The 18,642-nt window shown below is 47.1% G+C and overlaps 1 protein-coding gene across 1 annotated transcript; it reads left to right on the forward strand.

The window, feature by feature from the left end:
- The first annotated feature begins 389 nt into the window (after nt 1–389).
- On the forward strand, nt 390–2,582 carry LOC118630023 (proline-rich extensin-like protein EPR1). The gene has a single exon (XM_036261728.1). The coding sequence runs from the start codon at nt 390–392 to the stop codon at nt 2,580–2,582; it is 2,193 nt and encodes a 730-aa protein (XP_036117621.1).
- Nucleotides 2,583–18,642: the final 16,060 nt, after the last annotated feature.

The raw sequence follows: 18,642 nt of genomic DNA on the forward strand, positions 1-18,642 counted from the left end.
CTTACATGGCCCCACCATACCCCAAGGATCCAGTCTCACTGTAGCTGCATGTGACAGTTATCTGGGGAGTTTAGAAGAGACTGATGCCTGGGTGCCATCACAGACCATGAAATACAAGTCTGAGGATAGTCCCCAGCATAGATAGTTTAAAAACCGCTCCCCAGGTGATGCTGATTTCCAGACAGGATTCATACCTACTAGGTTAAAGACATCCCAGACTCCTGCGCGTGGGCCTGGGTGCCTTTGAAGATTGAGCCTTGACTTTCTTTTACAGTTTTCTGCCCCACTTTGCTTCCGTCACACTCTGTGTATTAGCCGTAACTCTAGGGAGTCTCCTTTTTGGAAATAACTCAATAATCAAAACACAGATTCTTCAAGCATCAGTGAAAATGCTGCTGCTTCCATCAAGTCCCACCCATTTCCATCAAGTCCCATCCCACTTCCCCCAAGTCCCACCAGCTTACCTCAAGCCCCACCCGCTTCCGCAAAGTCCCACCCGCTTCCCTCAAGACTCACCATCTTCCCCCAAGTCCCACCCGCTTCCGCCAAGTCCCACCCGCTTCCGCCAAGTCCCACCCGCTTCCTCCAAGTCCCACCCGCTTCAGTCAAGCCCCACCCGCTTCCTTGAAGCCCCATCCGCTTCCGCCAAGTCCCACCCGCTTCCGTCAAGTCAAACCCGCTTCATCCAAGTCCCACCCACTTCCGTCAAGCGCCATCAGCTTCCCCCATGTCCCTCCCGCTTCCACCAAGTCCCACCTCTTCTGTCAAGTCCCACCCGCTTCCTCCAAGCCCCACCCGCTTCCGTCAAGCCACACCCACTTCCACCAAGTCCCACCTGCTTCCGTCAGGTCCCACCAGCTTCCACCAAGTCCCACCCGCTTCCGCCAAGTCCCACCGCTTCCCTCAAGTCCCTCCCGCTTCCACCAAGTCCCACCTTTTCCGTCAAGTCCCACCCACTTCCACCAAGTCCCACCCGCTTCCGCCAAGTCCCACCGCTTCCGTCAAGTCCCACCTGCTTCCGTCAAGTCCCACCTGCTTCCTCCAAGTCCCACCCACTTCCGTCAAGCGCCATCAGCTTCCCCCATGTCCCTCCCGCTTCCTCCAAGTCCCACCCGCTTCAGCCAAGTCCCACCCGCTTCCGTCGAGCCCCACCCGCTTCCACCAAGCCCCACCCGCTTCCGTCGAGCCCCACCCGCTTCCACCAAGCCCCACCCACTTCCGTCAAGCCACACCCGCTTCCCCAAAGTCCCACCCGCTTCAGTCAAGTCCCACCCGCTTCAGTCAAGTCCCACCCACTTCCGTCAAGTCCCACCCGCTTCCCCCAAGCCCCACCCGCTTCCGTCAAGCCCCACCCACTTCCTCCAAGCCCCACCCGCTTCCGTAAAGTCCCACCCGCTTCCACCAAGTCCCACCCGCTTCCCTCAAGTCCCTCCCGCTTCCACCAAGCCCCACCCGCTTCCTTCAAGTCCCACCGCTTCCCTCAAGTCCCTCCCGCTTCCACCAAGTCCCACCCGCTTCCACCAAGTCCCACCATTTCCGTCAAGTCCCACCGCTTCCACCAAGTCCCACCCGCTTCCGTCAAGTCCCACCCGCTTCCACTAAGTCCCACCCGCTTCCTCCAAGTCCCACCCGCTTCCACCAAGCCCCACCCACTTCCGTCAAGCCACACCCGCTTCCCCAAAGTCCCACCCGCTTCCTCCAAGTCCCACCCGCTTCCACCATGTCCCACCCGCTTCCCTCAAGTCCCTCCCGCTTCCCTCAAGCCCCACCCGCTTCCTTCAAGTCCCACCGCTTCCCTCAAGTCCCTCCCGCTTCCACCAAGTCCCACCTTTTCCGTCAAGTCCCACCCACTTCCACCAAGTCCCACCCGCTTCCACCAAGTCCCACCATTTCCGTCAAGTCCCACCGCTTCCACCAAGTCCCACCATTTCCGTCAAGTCCCACCCGCTTCCACCAAGTCCCACCATTTCCGTCAAGTCCCACCCGCTTCCACCAAGTCCCACCGCTTCCCTCAAGACCTTCCCGCTTCCACCAAGTCCCACCTTTTCCGTCAAGTCCCACCCACTTCCACCAAGTCCCACCCGCTTCCACCAAGTCCCACCTGCTTCCGTCAGGTCCCACCAGCTTCCACCAAGTCCCACCCGCTTCCGCCAAGTCCCACCGCTTCCTTCAAGTCCCACCGCTTCCCTCAAGTCCCTCCCGCTTCCACCAAGTCCCACCTTTTCCATCAAGTCCCACCCACTTCCACCAAGTCCCACCTTTTCCGTCAAGTCCCACCCGCTTCCACCAAGTCCCACCGCTTCCCTCAAGTCCCTCCCGCTTCCACCAAGTCCCACCTTTTCCGTCAAGTCCCACCCACTTCCACCAAGTCCCACCCGCTTCCACCAAGTCCCACCATTTCCGTCAAGTCCCACCGCTTCCACCAAGTCCCACCATTTCCGTCAAGTCCCACCCGCTTCCACCAAGTCCCACCATTTCCGTCAAGTCCCACCCGCTTCCACCAAGTCCCACCCGCTTCCCTCAAGTCCCACCCGCTTCCACCAAGTCCCACCCGCTTCCGTCAAACCCCACCGCTTCCGTGAAGCCCCACCGCTTCCGTCAAGCCCCACCCGCTTCCTCCAAGCCCCACCCGCTTCCGTCAAGTCCCACCCGCTTCCGTCAAGCCCCACCCGCTTCCTCCAAGCCCCACCCGCTTCCGTCAAGCCCCACCGCTTCCACCAAGTCCCACCCGCTTCCGTCAAGTCCCATCCACTTCCTCCAAGCCCCACCCGCTTCCGTCAAGCCCCACCCGCTTCCTCCAAGCCCCACCCGCTTCCGTCAAGTCCCACCCGCTTCCACCAAGTCCCACCTTTTCCGTCAAGTCCCACCCACTTCCACTAAGTCCCACCCGCTTCCGTCAAGTCCCACCGCTTCCACCCAGTCCCACCCGCTTCCACCCAGTCCCACCCGCTTCCACCAAGTCCCACCCGCTTCCTCTAAGTCTCTCCCGCTTCCGTCAAGCCCCACCGCTTCCGTCAAGCCCCACCCGCTTCCGCCAAGCCCCACCCGCTTCCGTCAAGCCCCACCCGCTTCCGTCAAGCCCCACCCGCTTCCGTCAAGTCCCACCCGCTTCCACCAAGTCCCACCTGCTTCCGTCAAGCCCCACCGCTTCCACCAAGCCCCACCCGCTTCCTCCAAGCCCCACCCGCTTCCGTCAAGCCCCACCCGCTTCCTCCAAGCCCCACCCGCTTCCGTCAAGTCCCACCCGCTTCCACCAAGTCCCACCTTTTCCGTCAAGTCCCACCCACTTCCACCAAGTCCCACCCGCTTCCGTCAAGTCCCACCGCTTCCACCCAGTCCCACCCGCTTCCACCAAGTCCCACCCGCTTCCTCTAAGTCTCTCCCGCTTCCGTCAAGCCCCACCCGCTTCCTCCAAGCCCCACCCGCTTCCGTCAAGCCACACCCACTTCTGTCAAGCCCCACCCGCTTCCGTCAAGTCCCACCCACTTCCACCAAGTCCCACCCGCTTCCGTCAAGTCCCACCTGCTTCCGTCAAGTCCCACCTTTTCCGTCAAGTCCCACCCACTTCCACCAAGTCCCACCCGCTTCCGTCAAGTCCCACCCACTTCCTCCAAGTCTCTCCAGCTTCCGTCAAGTCCCACCCACTTCCACCAAGTCCCACCCGCTTCTGTCAAGCCCCATCCGCTTCCACCAAGCCCCATCCGCTTCAGTCAAGTACCATCAGCTTCCCCATGTCCCTCCCCCTTCCACCAAGTCCCACCGCTTCCACCAAGTCCCACCCGCGTCCGTCAAGCTCCACCCGCTTCCACCAAGCCCCATCCGCTTCCCCCAAGTCCCACTCGCTTCCCCCAAGTCCCACCCGCTTCCTCCAAGTCCCACCTGCTTCTACCAAGCCCCACCCACTTCCGTCAAGCCCCATCTGCTTTCCCCAAGTCCCACCCGCTTCCCCCAAGTCCCACCCGCTTCCGTCAAGTCCCACCCGCTTCCGTTAAGTCCCACCCGCTTCCACCCGCTTCCACCCAGTCCCACCCGCTTCCACCAAGTCCCACCCGCTTCCTCCAAGTCCCACCTGCTTCCACCAAGTCCCACCCGCTTCCGTCAAGCCCCACCCGCTTCCCTCAATTCCCACCCGCTTCCGTCAAGTCCCACCCGCTTCCACCAAGTCCCACCCGCTTCCACCAAGTCCCACCCGCTTCCACCAAGTCCCACCCGCTTCCGTCAAGTCCTACTTGATTCTCCTCTTCTGAACATACTACCCTTTTTATTTGATCTGGGACACCCTCATCACAACAAGCCTGTTCTATTTCATATGAAAGTCACATTTATGTACCTTCCTCTCCATTAGCCCCTCAGCATTCCCTGTTATAAAGCATTAAAATTAGCATTTGTTCTATTTTAGTTGCTATATTAATACAACTTATATTTGATGAATAGACTTGTTAATGGAAAATTTAAACATCCATCATACTACATTTATAACACTTAGCTTCCCATGTCTTAGAGGAGACAGCAAAATGAGGTGTAAAAATGGTAAAACCCAAAATAGGTGATTTTGGAATTGACGGAGATCTTTAAACTTTAGAGCAGAAAGTGCCTTGGAGATCACTTACGTCTATTACCTTTTTAGACAAATCAATAGAACAAAGGCCAATGAGGGAAAGAAATTTACCAAGCTCATATAGGCAGTTAGTAGAGTTCTGGAATGGCCCTGGTAAGCTCTCTGGTCCTCTATGTACCAGGCCAAATAATTCCCATTAAAAACGTCCACAGCCCTGACTGGTGTGGCTCAGTTGGTTGGGCGTCATCCTGTGCATGGAAAGGTAGCCAGTTGGATTCCTGGCCAGGGCACATGCACAGGTTTCGGGATCAATCCCCAGTGCGGGGGCCTGTGGGAGACACATTGATGCTCTCACATCGATGTTTCTCTCTCTCCAAAAAAATCAATAAAATATATTTTTTAAAAATAGAAAAGCATATGAGAAGTCTACTTCTTAAAAAAAACAAAAACAAAAAAAAACCATAGACACGAAGTGTACATCCGAAAGGGAGCAGGTTGGTCTCTGAGATTCCTGCAGGGGACTATGAGGTCAAAACCATCTTCATAATAATACCAAAACATGACTTGCTCTGTTCACTGCATTGACATTTTCACTGACACTGCAGAGGCACCAAGGAGCAAAACTGCTGGTGCCTAAGTGTTTATCAAGGCCATCCCACCAGGCTACCAGGGCTCACTGTGGTCTCCATGGCCATGACTTGCTCTGTTCACTGCATTGACATTTTCACTGACACTGCAGAGGCACCAAGGAGCAAAACTGCTGGTGCCTAAGTGTTTATCAAGGCCATGCCACCAGCCTACCAGGGCTCACTGTGGTCTCCATGGCCATGCACCCATGGCAAAAGAAGGTGTCAGTTGCCCCACAAATGTCCTTGATGAAGCAATGAACAGGATTACTTTTATTAAATCTCGATTTCTGAGTAAGCGTCTTTAGTAATCAGCTGTGTGAGGGAGGGGGACTAAGCAGAAACCCCCATGCTGCGTCCCCAAGTACAGAGTCGCCTTTAGGATAAATACTGGCATGACCAAATTGCAAGCTGCACCGGCTACTTTTCCACAGAACACCATTTTTACTTATTTATTTAAAAAAATTTTTTTTCTTTATTGACTTTGGAGAAGAGGAAGTGAGAGGGGGAGAGAGAGATAGAAACATCGATGAGAGAGAACATCAGTTGGCTGCCTCCTGCGTGGATCGGGCCCACAACCTGGGCATGTGTCCTGACCGATTGCACCTGTGACCTCTTGGTGCATGGGTCGACGCCCGACCACTGAGCCATACTGGCCAGACTGGAACACCATTTTTACTCGAAAGAAGGACTAACATGCAATAATAATTCAGACTTGTGTTTTTAGTAGACACTTCATCAAAAGCAAACAAAGGGAGACTGTTACTTCTTGGAAAACACCTGACAATACTTATCGTTAATGATACAAGTTGGGCTTTCAAGCCAAAATTAGAATTTTGTCAAACATGTGTATCAGTGTAATCAAAAGTCTGACTCCATTTTTTAAAAATATTTGACAGGCCCCACCCCTCTCTTGTTCCCTGTGGTCCCACATTGGGGCACACTGAGGAGAAAGCCCCAGGGCACTCCCCCGGGGGTCAGCAGAGAAATTCCAACCACGCAAGCCCTGGCCATGCACGAACTCTCACTCTGCTCCGGGGTCTGCACAGTATCAAAGCCACCCTCCCCTTGTTTCCTGGAGTCATTTCAGACCAGCCTGGGTGCCTGCCCTGCTCTTTCCCGAAAACCTTGATACATAAGTAATGAATATGTTTTATACCCTCAATAAAAAATCCTTAGACATCATTACTTTATAGCCCAAGAAAGTTTACTCTGAAAGCAACTCGATTGCATCATCCCCTGCCACGTGTGGTTAGGGAAAGGTCCACTTCAATGCAGGAAACAGCTACAGTCCTGTCTTCCTATTAAAACCATCACGAAACATCCCAATGCACTTTGCATGAGATCCCGCCGTCCATACAAATGAACTCATCACACACATCTGAATGCATCAAGTACACATGAGTCAAAGCTCCAGCATAGTCTGATGTTTAGCAACCTTCCCTTGGAACCCAGATGGGTTTTCATGAGTTGCCATCCAAGAACATGATTTAGCAAAGAGGAAATAAGATCAATTAGAGCCATGTTCCAGCATGATGCTAGAGGCTTCAAGGAAAACCACGATGTCTATACCATTGTGAGTATAGAAAAACTTCTCATCCAGTTTGGGGAAAACCAACACACACATCCAATTGCTTTAAAATGAGGCCAAGTGGACAAGTATATGCATGCAGGATACATAGGTTTGCGGTGAAGCAAAACCTTTGACTTAACATCAAAATTGCCTACTCAAGGAAGAAGGCTGCCAAAGGAGAGATGTTTTAGTTGCGTGGAGCATCTTACTGGGTTAAGTCACAGGAAGAGCCGAGCTCAGGGGGGGAACTAGGAAGGTTCACTTCACTTGGTCTTCCTGCAGAGCCAGGTTCTCCCCTAAAGCTCTCTACTTCACAGTCCCCCCTTTTAGCAGCTTTATCAGGAAGCCCAGAGCCTGATTTTTATTTCCCTTTAAGGATTTAGCTGCCGTCTCAACTAAGAAGAGCCAAGCGGAAGCATGAATTTAGACCTTAAACAAAACATTAATATTTACAGATGAGACTGGCTCTATATTATGGATTCCACGCACCAAATGATCACTGGAAATGCCCTTTGCCCAGATGTCTCTCACAAGGAAAGGCCTTTGTCCCTCACATGCCATTTGTCCTTCCTGACGCTTGTTGGCTTTATGATGCATTATCTGTTATGATCTCTCAATAAAAGCCTCTGCCTCATGCATTGGGCTTTAGTGATGGCTGAAAGCACCGTGGAAATTGTTTTTTTTTTCCCCTCCCATTATCATCTATCTTTTCTGTTACTGTCCTAAAGAAGGGCTAGCGTGACTCCTAGCAATGAAAGGTAGTTTTTCTTATCGGGGCCTGGATTTCAGCATGCTAATGTAAGATATTAGGGTGGCACTAAATTATCCCATTTCCTTTTTTAAAGTGACACATAAAAGGTATTTCACATGGCGGCACTGACCAAATCATATCTGACCCACCCTACGAGTGACATTTATGGAGGAGCAGGGCTATTGTTGGCTGGTTGCAGAGAGGAAAGTGTCTTTGTTATATAATTGATATTTCCAAATCCTATAAACATCATGTTCTCTAGAGAGCTATATTTTAGAGTCTAGTGAGCTCATGTTTTGTTCACAAATTTTCGGGACTTTGTAAAAGGATTTGGAGGTCTGAATGCGAGGCAGGCTTCGGAATACCAAGTACGCAGGCGTGGATGTTTGATTCCTGTGTCTTTGTGACTGCAACTTCAAATGCCACAATCTGAATGTGATCTATCAGAGGTGTAGTTTCAACCCCTCAAATGAGATAAAACAGTGATTCTTTTCTTTATTGTTTAGACTGAGAGGAAGGGAGAGGGAGAGAGAGAGAGAGAAACATCCATGAGAAAGAACAATGATTGGCTGCCTCCTGCATGCCCCCTACCGGGGATTTGGCCCACAACCTGGGCATGTGCCCTGACCGGGAATCGAACCAGCGACCTCTTGGTGCATGGAATGATGCTCAACCACTGAGCCACATGGTCTGGGCTAGAACAGTGATTCTTAATCTCTAGTGTACATAAGATTCACCCAAAGAGCTTATTTGAAACACAGATTCCTGGACCCTCAACCAACAAGATTTTGATCTAGTGGGTCTGGGGCGGGCAGGGGCTGAAAATTTGTATTTCTCAGAGCCGCTCTGGGGGATGTGAATGTGCTGGTCCACATATCCGACTAATGGCATAGACTATTTAAGTTAGGCAACAAAATATAAGATGACCCTTCTTTCAGATGCTTATTTATTTTCATAATATCCACCAGAGCTAGAACCTTTTAGCAAGGATTGTCTTTTTACAGTTGCTCAAACTAGTTGGTCAAAGCCTCTAGTGCAGTAGTTCTCAACCTTCCTAATGCTGCGACCCTTTTAGACAGTTCCCCATGTTGTGGTGACCACCAACCATAAAATTACTTTCATTGCTACTTCATAACTGTAATTTTGCTACTGTTATGTCTTAGGCGACCCCTGTGAAAGGGTCGTTTGACCCCTAAAGAGGTCGCGACCCACAAGTTGAAACTGCTGCTCTAGGGTTTTGCATCTGTTTTTTGTCTGGAAACTCTTTCATTATCTGTTGATGTGGCTCATTTTTCAAGCCTCCTTTTAAAGGACATTTCCTGGGAGAAGGACATTTCTTCACTTCTTTGCATTGCTGAGTTCCTGTAGTGTCCCAGACTTTCTTTGTAGTCATCATCCTTTCATGTTATTCATTTTATCGTGTGTCTGATCACTTAGATTGTAATCTCCATGAAGTCATAGGCTTTTTCTAGTAAGCTCATCATCATATCTCCAAAACCAAGCAATAGTATTAACACATGGTAGTTACACGATAACTATTCGTACCATGCATGAAATAGCTCAAAATGTCCTTTAAGGGATATAGGAAGATAATCGATGAAGTTCTGGAAATGAAAAGCAATGTTGCAAGGACAGAGCCACACAATCCTTCAGAAAGCATCTGGTTCAACTGATGCATTGTATTGGTGGCATTTGAGACCCACAGAGAAAATGAAGACTGACCTGATATGTTCCAATTTGTGAGCATCCCATTCTCGTCTCTTCTCCCTAGCCCCAACTTCATTACATTTGGTCAAAGAAAAGAATTATATGTCCGAATAGAAACTGAATTAAATCCAGGTGACACAGAGGCTATCTAACACCTATATTATTCCAACTTCTCCACCTAAATAGAGAATGGAGTGAGGGCCCGTTGCTGCTATTACCTGAAATTGGCTAGCTCATTGCTCCTTCTAACAAGACCTCAGTTCAACTCCCTCCTTTCAAATCCCTGCGCTATTTCTGAGTGCCATTGGTTGAGGGCCCTGAACACCAGTCTTTCTTTGGAAATTTGCAGCAAGTGGTTTCATGGGGAGTACTCTCAGAAACACCTATAAAGGAGCAAGGAGAGTGAAACTGGATAGAAAAGTCAAACTGCAACTTGGTAATATATATGAGGAACACCTAGACACCATTTTCTGAAAGTGGTCAGACACAGACAAATCACTCCCTGATAAGGCCCTCTGTTTTTTACCTATTAACTAAATATTCAAAAGAGATCCCCAAATACTAATGCTTTGGAATAGATTCCTACAAATTAGTAAGGTTCTAGGAATGAAGGTGCCAGGGCTAAAATATATTGCATACTCCCATATAGATTGTACATGCATTCTCATTTTATTTATCAGCATAGTTCTTATGAGGTTGATTTTCAAGTTAGATAAGTGATAACTACCTCTTATCAGTTAGGTAAAAAAAAAAATTGAGATAAATAAAGGTCATGCATTTTTCCTGACTCTCACATATCTACCAAGCAGAATAGCTGAAAACAGAACCTAGGTCTGTCTGGTTGTGTGAAAACCCATGATTTTCACTGAAATTAATGGCCAGAATGGTGTGGAGACTTGAACCCATGCTATAAACGTAGCAGTAAAAGAACTGAGGAATGTTTAACAAGGAGATGTTCAGGCTCAAGAGGAAGGGGAGAAATGCTTGGTGTTTTCAAATTCTCGCAATACTGCCATCAATGATTCTATAGAGAGAGATGGTCGGTATCGAGGAGGACCTGGACTGCAGCAAGGCAATTGGAGCTGAATATCAGAGCTGGCCTTCTGATGACTGCAATCGTTGGGAACCGTGGCAGGGGGCCGTGGGAGCAAGGTCACGCAGTTCTGAAGCCCTTGTTTGCATGCGCAGGAAACAATTGGGAATGGATCAGCCATCTGCTCAAAGAACTCGCAGTTTCATAAGGGGAAACGGGCAATCCGGTAAGTGCCTCATTACCGTAGACACTCAAACTGGACACTGGTGTGGTGTCCCTATTGGGCGGGAAAACCAAGTATCCAGAGACAATGGGCAAACCCAGCACTTCCTACCTATATTCTGCGAAGTCCCAGTGTTTCCAGCATGTCAAAGAGGAGCCAGAAGTAAATGGTGCTGTAGTCAAATGAGTTTGGTAAACACTTAATTAAAATCAAATAAGTTTCTTTGCTGTGAGGCCTCTCAGAGTTTCAGAAATGGGCATTGTGGATCTCTAAGAAATTAATATAGCAGACACTAATTCATAAACTTTTACTTGATCAGGAAGCCCTTTTTCCATGGAAACTTACTCACAGCCAGGTGGGGAGGGGGATCGCTGGTGAGGTGATGATCTCTGAAGTTCTGTCTCATTATGAAATTTTGTAATTCCTCAGACACCAAATGAGTCAAAGAACTTACAATTTAGTACTTATCTTGGAACAAAGTTGCTGTGTTTTCTTAAACAATTTCCTGAGCTTCAGTTTAGTGTCCCTGGCTGAAAACAAATTATTGCTGAGCCTTTTCACCACTAATATTTTGTGGTTTTATGGAGGCGTAAGGGCATCAAAGAGGAGTTGTACCTATTGGACAGTTCTCCGGGGCTTGCCTTCTAATGCTAGCAAGTATCCAACCCGGTGGCTTTGAGTGAGTGTGTATTGTTTTCTGGTTCCTATTCTGCTGGATAGCAGCTTGAGGATAGGAAGCCAAAAGGACCTCCCACTCTGAAGGTTTCCAAATTAGTTTTGCAGACCTCAGCAGTTTAGACCGTTTGAAGACACTGCGGAGATGCGCAGTTCTGCAGTTGACCTCTCTCAAACAGTACATAATTCTGAAAAAGTTGGAGCTCCTCCATAAAGCCATATTTCAGTTGCACATTTTAGGCATGAGATTTCAGCCAAAAGCCATAATGTAACACTGCTGAGGATTTTTTTTCTTGCAAAAATGTGCATTTGGACAAAACTTAGGAACCTAAAATTATAGAAATTGAATGCACCTTCTATGTTAACCAAAGTGCGACAGATCAAATGATAAATCATAGAAATATAGAGTTTAATGTCTTCCAAGAGATTTCCCAGTCCAGAGTCCCATATAAGACTTCAATCTTGCCTGGCCAGTGTGGCTTAGTGGTTGAGCATCGACCCATGCACCAAGAGGTCACTGGTTCGATTCCCGGTCAGGGCACATGCCCAGGTTGTGGGCCAAATCCTCCATGTGGGGCATGCAGGAGGCAGCCAGCCGATGTTCTCTCTCATTGATGTTTCTATCTCTCTCTCCTCTCCCTCCTCCCCCCCTCTCGTATCAATAAAGAAAAAAAAAAAGACTTCAATCTTCCCTATCTCTCTGTGAAGTCATCGGTTAGCTTCTTGCTCACACTTACTTTAAAACCATGCAATTTCTGAGGCAGACCAATCAAAATTATACATCTCTTATCATGAGGATGGCTTATCTTCTCTTAAAAGTATGCCTTCTTTCATACTCATCTGAATTTCCTGCTCAGAATTCTGAAGATATAAAGGGAGAAAAATCTGTTTGTTTGTTTGTTTGTTTTTCTTTAGAGTGGTCGTGAGTTTTGGAGACAAAAAGCGTCTCCTCTACCATCTCTAAACAGAGTTTCAATCTTTCAATGTGAATCATCTCCTGTTCATTTCACAGGCATTAATATGATCGACCAAAATCAATCACCAGCTTTGAATTCAGGAAGACCCAGGTTTCTCAAACCTAGTCTTCTACTTGCAAACTCATGACCTCGAACTGGCTACTTAATGACAGTGAACTCCAGCTTTCTCACTTTAAAAGAACGGCAGTGAGAGCTGCATCACAGGATTGTTGTCAGGAATAAATGAGGCAAAGCCCACGAAGTCTTCTCCACCATAAGCAGTCAGTGCCCTCTGCTTCTCCTTACTCCGAATTGGCTTCTCTTCTCTCTATATAAACACCTGGTATCAGATGACATGCCTTCATTTCCCTTATCATGCAATGCTCCTTACTGTCTTTCACAGAGCCCAGGGTCTCCAGGCAAACTTACTTCCAGATAAATTGCAGAGCTGGAGTCTCACCTCCATGGTTTTGGCCATTATACTTCTATTAAATGAAACCACTCTGCAGTATTAAAACATCTCATTTCTCTTCATACATTGCAATGCAGACCAAAGGAAGAAGACCTTGAGTATCTTTCAATACAATATTAATATTGGCAAGAGTGCATTTGAGGAGTCAAAGTAGCCAGTGTGCTTGGACAATAACTAATTTCCTTAAGGATTATTTTATTATGCACTCAGTGTTCTGAAATGCCAGTATCTGCAGATGCAGTGTGATTACTTTGCCTTTTTCATTTCAATTATTGTTTAAGAAGAGTGATCATTTTTCATTATGGAGAAAAGAACTTGTATGCTCAGGACTAACATAATAAAACAAAACAAAGCATCATCTCTCCGTGAGGTCTGACTTCAGATTCAATCATGCTGGAGGCAATGCAGGTCACTGGACTGGGAGCAAGGGCCTGGGTCTGGTCCCTGTTCTGTACTGAATTGACATGTGACTTTGGCAAGCCAAAGCTTGGCCTTTTGTGATCCTCAGTGTCTCTCATCTGATCATTAAGGGACAGGACTAGGTGATGTCTAAGGATACGTTTATCTGTGTATTTTCAGTGTTTACAATAGGACACAGCTAATCAGAGGAGCTACACCCAGTGAGCAGTCCAAAGAGCTCCCCACGTAAGGAAACAGAAAACGCCCATTTAATCCTAGAGAAGTTTGGAAACTTCAGCTAGGGGCTGGATGCCAGAGAGGCAACTGTTATCTCCTTTTCATCTGAGAGGGGAAATACAGCTTGCCCCAGATCTTTACAAAACACATCACTGCCAATCCAGGACCTCTGGCCTCCCTGTCTTCTGTTCTATGCCTATTCCCTGGACACCACTCAGATAGGGCTTCCTCATTTTTCTTGTCTCATCTGTCTACACTTCTTGCATCAGTAGGAAATGAAGATGTAGAAAATGCTGGCACAGCTTTTGTAACATGTCATCTTAAGTTGTTAGGCTAGAACAGTGAATGAGGACTTAAAATTTCGTTCTTGGTCTGGAGAGCGTTTTCTCCTCTCTTAGAATTCTTCTAGAATGCTATGAAAATGCTCTTAAAACAATGTGTTTTTAATTAGGTGATAGAAATCACAAATCCATACTTTGATTTTTTTTTAACCTCACCTGAGGACATTTTTGCATTTATCTTCAGATAGAGCCGGGGGGGGGGGGGGGGAGAGATGTGAGAGAGACACATCAAGTGGCTGCCACCCACACAACCCCAACTGGGGCCGGGGACAGACCACAACCAAGGTACATGCCCTTTCTTTTGCACAGTCTCATAGCTTGACATTTCAAATCTCCCCTCAGCTTGAAATGGTTTCAGTAAGACTAGAAATCCCAAATTTCATCTGTTTGTTTGTGCCTGGAATTCTACTATTGTAGAGATTTGGTTTACGGCCCATGTTGCTCTTTTGCTGCCTCATGTCCCAGGATTCCCAGGTCCATGCTGTTGCTAACCCTTGGCTTTTCTTCCGCTCCACTCACATGCCACCTGCTCAACAAGGCCACATTGCCCGCCAAATGGACCTGGGACACCTCTTCCAGCTCAGCCCACTTACCCTGTCTACCTTGTCTCGTTTCACCACAGTCTTTTAAAAAAAAAAAAATGTTTTTATTGACTTTTTAAAGAGAGAGAGAGAGAGAAACGTCGATGTGAGAGAGAAATATCAGTCAGCTGCCTCCTGCACGGCCCCTGCTGGGGATGGACCCTGCAACCCCGGGCGTGTGCCCTGACCAGGAATCAACCCGGACCTCTCCGCCACCGAGCCACACTGGCCAGGCACCGCAGTCTTTTTAAATGTCTAATAAGCTATACACTTTTATTTCTTAGAATTGTTGTTCCTTGTATCTTTCTCTGGAATATCAGCGACAGAAGGGCAGGGACCCATGTTCACCGGTGTATCCCACTCATTTAAAACCATGCCTGGAAAATGTAAAGAGTTCAATAATATTTGTTGAATGAATTCCTAACTAAGCACATCATTCTATCCAGTGTTATCACAGGTGACGTCAGAATCCTCCCCAACGTGCCCTTATGGTTCGCTGCTATCACTGGAGATGAGTTGTAATTTTAACTGAAATTTAAATATTGTGCCTCTGTTTCCTTTTCTGTAAAGTGAAAATGGAGAAGGTACCTTCTTCTGTAGGCGCTCAGGAGAACTAGATGAATTCTGCTCAGCACAAGTGCATTGACTGTAGCAGTCACTCAGTAATTCTTTCTTCTTCACTGCCTTTTATTTATCTGGCCTATGGCATATGTATTTACATAGTTCTAGTTAAAGCACGTGTAAGAATATATATTATCAAGAGAGTCATGATGATTTCCCACATCATTCCGATATGCGAAGTGTTATTACAACCTCATTAAAAAAAGTCTTCCTCAATCCTTCAAGGCAAAAGCAGCTGTTTTCTCATTTTAATTCTCCCAGAACCTGGCAGAGACAAGCTTCTCTATCTTGTTTTATGTGTTTATTTGCTGCTCTGTTTACAGGATATGGATTTTTCCAGGGCAGCATCGATGTCTTACAGCTTCTCTACTCCATTTCCTCAGATGCATCTGTTTTGTAGTATATGGTTGGCACATATTTATTATACAATTAACACCACTGTAACATGTGGGCACAGGAAATGAACACATAAATGACTAGATTCAATCCCTGTAGTGTATATGGCGACACTGGGGCTCAGAGAAGGGGTAATGAACCAAAGAAATCATATAGCTAGTTATTGTCCAAAATAAGCCTAGAACCCGATTGGACAATCTCTAGCTCCTTCCTGGTATAACATTTCTACTTTTCAATGAGATAGGCTTTGACATAATTCATTAACTTACTTTCTTTTAACTTCACGGTTAACCTTTAGGCTACACCTCTATTAAAAGTCAAGTTGGCATGGCCACTTTCTCTTGGAAACAAATTCCAATGGAATAATTCACTATAAAGGGATCAAAATAAATAGTACACAGAGTTGACAATTTATAATATCTAGCCTGTGATTGAACTGACTAACCCGTAGGGAAGGCTGAGTCACTGAGTCTACCCCAGCATCAAAGAAATTAAAGTAGGTTATGTGTGCTTAAGAGGAGAGACACTGTCTCCTTTGAATCTGTTTCTCTCCCTGATTACAGCCAGGGCCTTACATGTACGAGGCTCTCATGACACGTTTTAGGCCCTGAATTGCATCTAATCCAACCTCCCACCAAGAATGGATATCCACACTCCTTGCTTAACTCTCCAGTGTTCACCAACCTCAGCTTCCACACATCCAGTAACAGAGGACTTACTGCCTCCAAAGAGTCCATTGAACTGAGAAATGCCTCATGGTAACTTTGACCTCTTGGCCAGAGTTCTCTTGTCTGGACCACAAAGCACATCACTTTCCTTTCCCCAGAGAAGACCATCTGAAATTTGGAAATGGTGACCACTGCTTCATACCCCCTGCCCCCCAACCCAAACCCTACTCCCTCCCTCACATACCAGTCAAAGACATCTCTCCTCCAGGCTCAAGCTATTTTCAATGGGTAATAAACCAAAAATGTTTGGTCCCTTTCTTTTCTTTGATGGCAAAATCCCTTTGATTTACCATGAAAGATTGTTTTTGGACTCCCCAAATGAAAGGGTGAGTTGACCAATAACAAACATATCATTCAGTGGTGTCTTTCAGAGACAGTCTCGTTCCACATCATTTAAGTGGCATGTGGGAAAGGAAAAGGAAATAGCATTTATGAACTACCTACTATGTTTTGGCCACATTACAGTGATTAAGTCCCGGGACCTTTACGACAATCCTTTGAAGTACATATTATTATACCCCATTTTATAGGTGAGAAAACTGAGACTCGACAGTTTTAAGTAACTTGCTCCAAAGCAAACATCTAGGAAGTGGTAACACTGGAATTTGAACCCACGTCTGTGGAATTCCTCACGCTGTTCTCCTGGCCATCTGCCCAGCTGCCTCCTGTCTCACTGTGTACAACTGTGGTCAGAACTCTGCTTCCTTTACTTGCCATGAATACCTCCCACGAACCATACACAATATGGTCTTCCAGTAAATCTGATATAAATGTACTAAAAGGGCCATAACTGGCCAGTTGAATGATGTGTCTTGCCTGGTGGTCTATGTCTAAACATGGTCCCAAAGGGCAGAATCCTGTGATCACTGATATTCTCTAGAGGAGCACAAGAGAAAAACCAAAACTCAATACTTGACTCAACATTTTTAACTGGCTGCCCTTGTGTGGTTCTCCTAGGAATGACACAGCTATTGTCTTGTCAAACTCATCGTTGGCTGCATCACCCTCCACTCATCTGAACTCTGCTGTCCATTCTGCCTATGAAGCAACCCTCTCATCTTTGCACTCTTCACCTTTATTGCAACTGTCTTTATTCCCTCCTCATTACTTGTTTGTCTTTATTACTATACTTTCTCTTACCAGCTCAACCTAGTTGGTTCTGTATTCTCTACTCCATCCTCAATGTACATCGAGAGAGAGATTTCCGAGAGATCTGAGCATGTCACCTCCCTCCTGAAAATCTTCAGGGCTGTTAGGGGGAGTTGTCTTCGTATTTCCTTTTTCAGGAGACTCCACATTAACACAATACACTTTGTCATGTAGCCTAACTGACTCTCTTGTTCCACAGAGGGGAAGAGAGCAAACCTATTTCTGGGCGATAGAACGCAGCCAGCATTTCTTGACTGGGTGGAGCCAATCTATTCAAAGGCCATGAACACTGAGGATTTGCTGTTTCTTCCCTTTCTGCTCGGTACCAGTGTGATAGAGCGCACTGTGACTTGGGATAGCCAAGGTAAGAATATATAATTTTCAGACTCAAGTTTTCCTCTGTCCTGTGAGTATCAGCAGGGGCAGGTTTTACTGTGGTGATGAAAGACCTGCAAATCTCAGTGACGTAAGACCCTAAGTATTTGTATCTCATGTCCATGAAAGGTGACCAATAGCACAGCTTTATGCCATCTCCCTGCAGGCCAGACTAATGTTTGGACCATCACTGATCACCAGGGCAGAGGGCAAGAAAACCCAGATGCAGCGAACCTCTCACTGGTTCCCAAAGCTTCTGCTCAGACACATGTCTCTTCGGCTTACTTCTCACTGGACAGATAGGTATTTTGACCACACCTGAGTTACAAATTCTGGAGTGTTAGATCCTGTCACAGGTAAGGGTGCCACAGAGAAGGGCACCAAATGCGAGGGGACAGTGATCCACAATACCACACCTGTAGCTCTCCCAAAGCCTAGACTGAAGGGCGAAGCAGAGCATTGGAAGCCGTTTATTCCTATGCCTCAGCCAAATCATCTAGCTTAGGATTTCATCATTAAAAAGAAAAGGCTGACATTCGAGCTGATGTTCAGAAAGGGGAGGCAATTTGCCTCCTTCGGCAAAGCTTGTGAGCCTCCAGTAAGGACTAGAAGCTAAAGCTCTTTCCACTCAATCAGATTGCTTCTCAAGCTTCATTGCCCACGTCTGGCACCAAGGAGGTGTCTAGTACACGCATGTGGGATTGAGGCAGATTTATGTGACCCACTGGTCCGTCTATCCCTGACATGCATTTTTTTCTGCTCAATAAACACAGCTTCCACCTGTGTTCCACAAGCTCAGAAACACCACCACACTCTTAACGCACAACTTCCACAGTAAATAAATCCCTACCCTTCATCCAGCCTGTCCAGACGCACATTGTGATTCCTATGTTGGTGTCATATCACCAGACCCCCAAAACAATAAATGAAAAACAGACAGATGTCTCAGGAACAGGAAACGCCTCCACGTGGCACCCCTCATTCTTGGTTTAATGTTAATCCCATTTCCCTGCTTCTAGGCCAAGAATCTTCTCCCTCAAGCCCCAATCTTCTCCCTCTCTGGAAGAAAGACTAGGTATTTCTTGAATTCATTTCGTGTGTTTTTCCTTCTCTTCAGTCATCTTCCCGAGTAACGTCTTCCATATGTCTCCGAGCCATTGTGTTAAAGAGTTCTCCCCAAACTCCTTATTTATTCTGAGCAGATCAGAGTGGCAGTCCTAAGTCTGGTATTTCCTCGCGTT

This window comes from Molossus molossus, unplaced genomic scaffold, assembly GCF_014108415.1.
Source record: "Molossus molossus isolate mMolMol1 unplaced genomic scaffold, mMolMol1.p scaffold_m16_p_14, whole genome shotgun sequence".
NCBI lineage: Eukaryota > Metazoa > Chordata > Mammalia > Chiroptera > Molossidae > Molossus > Molossus molossus.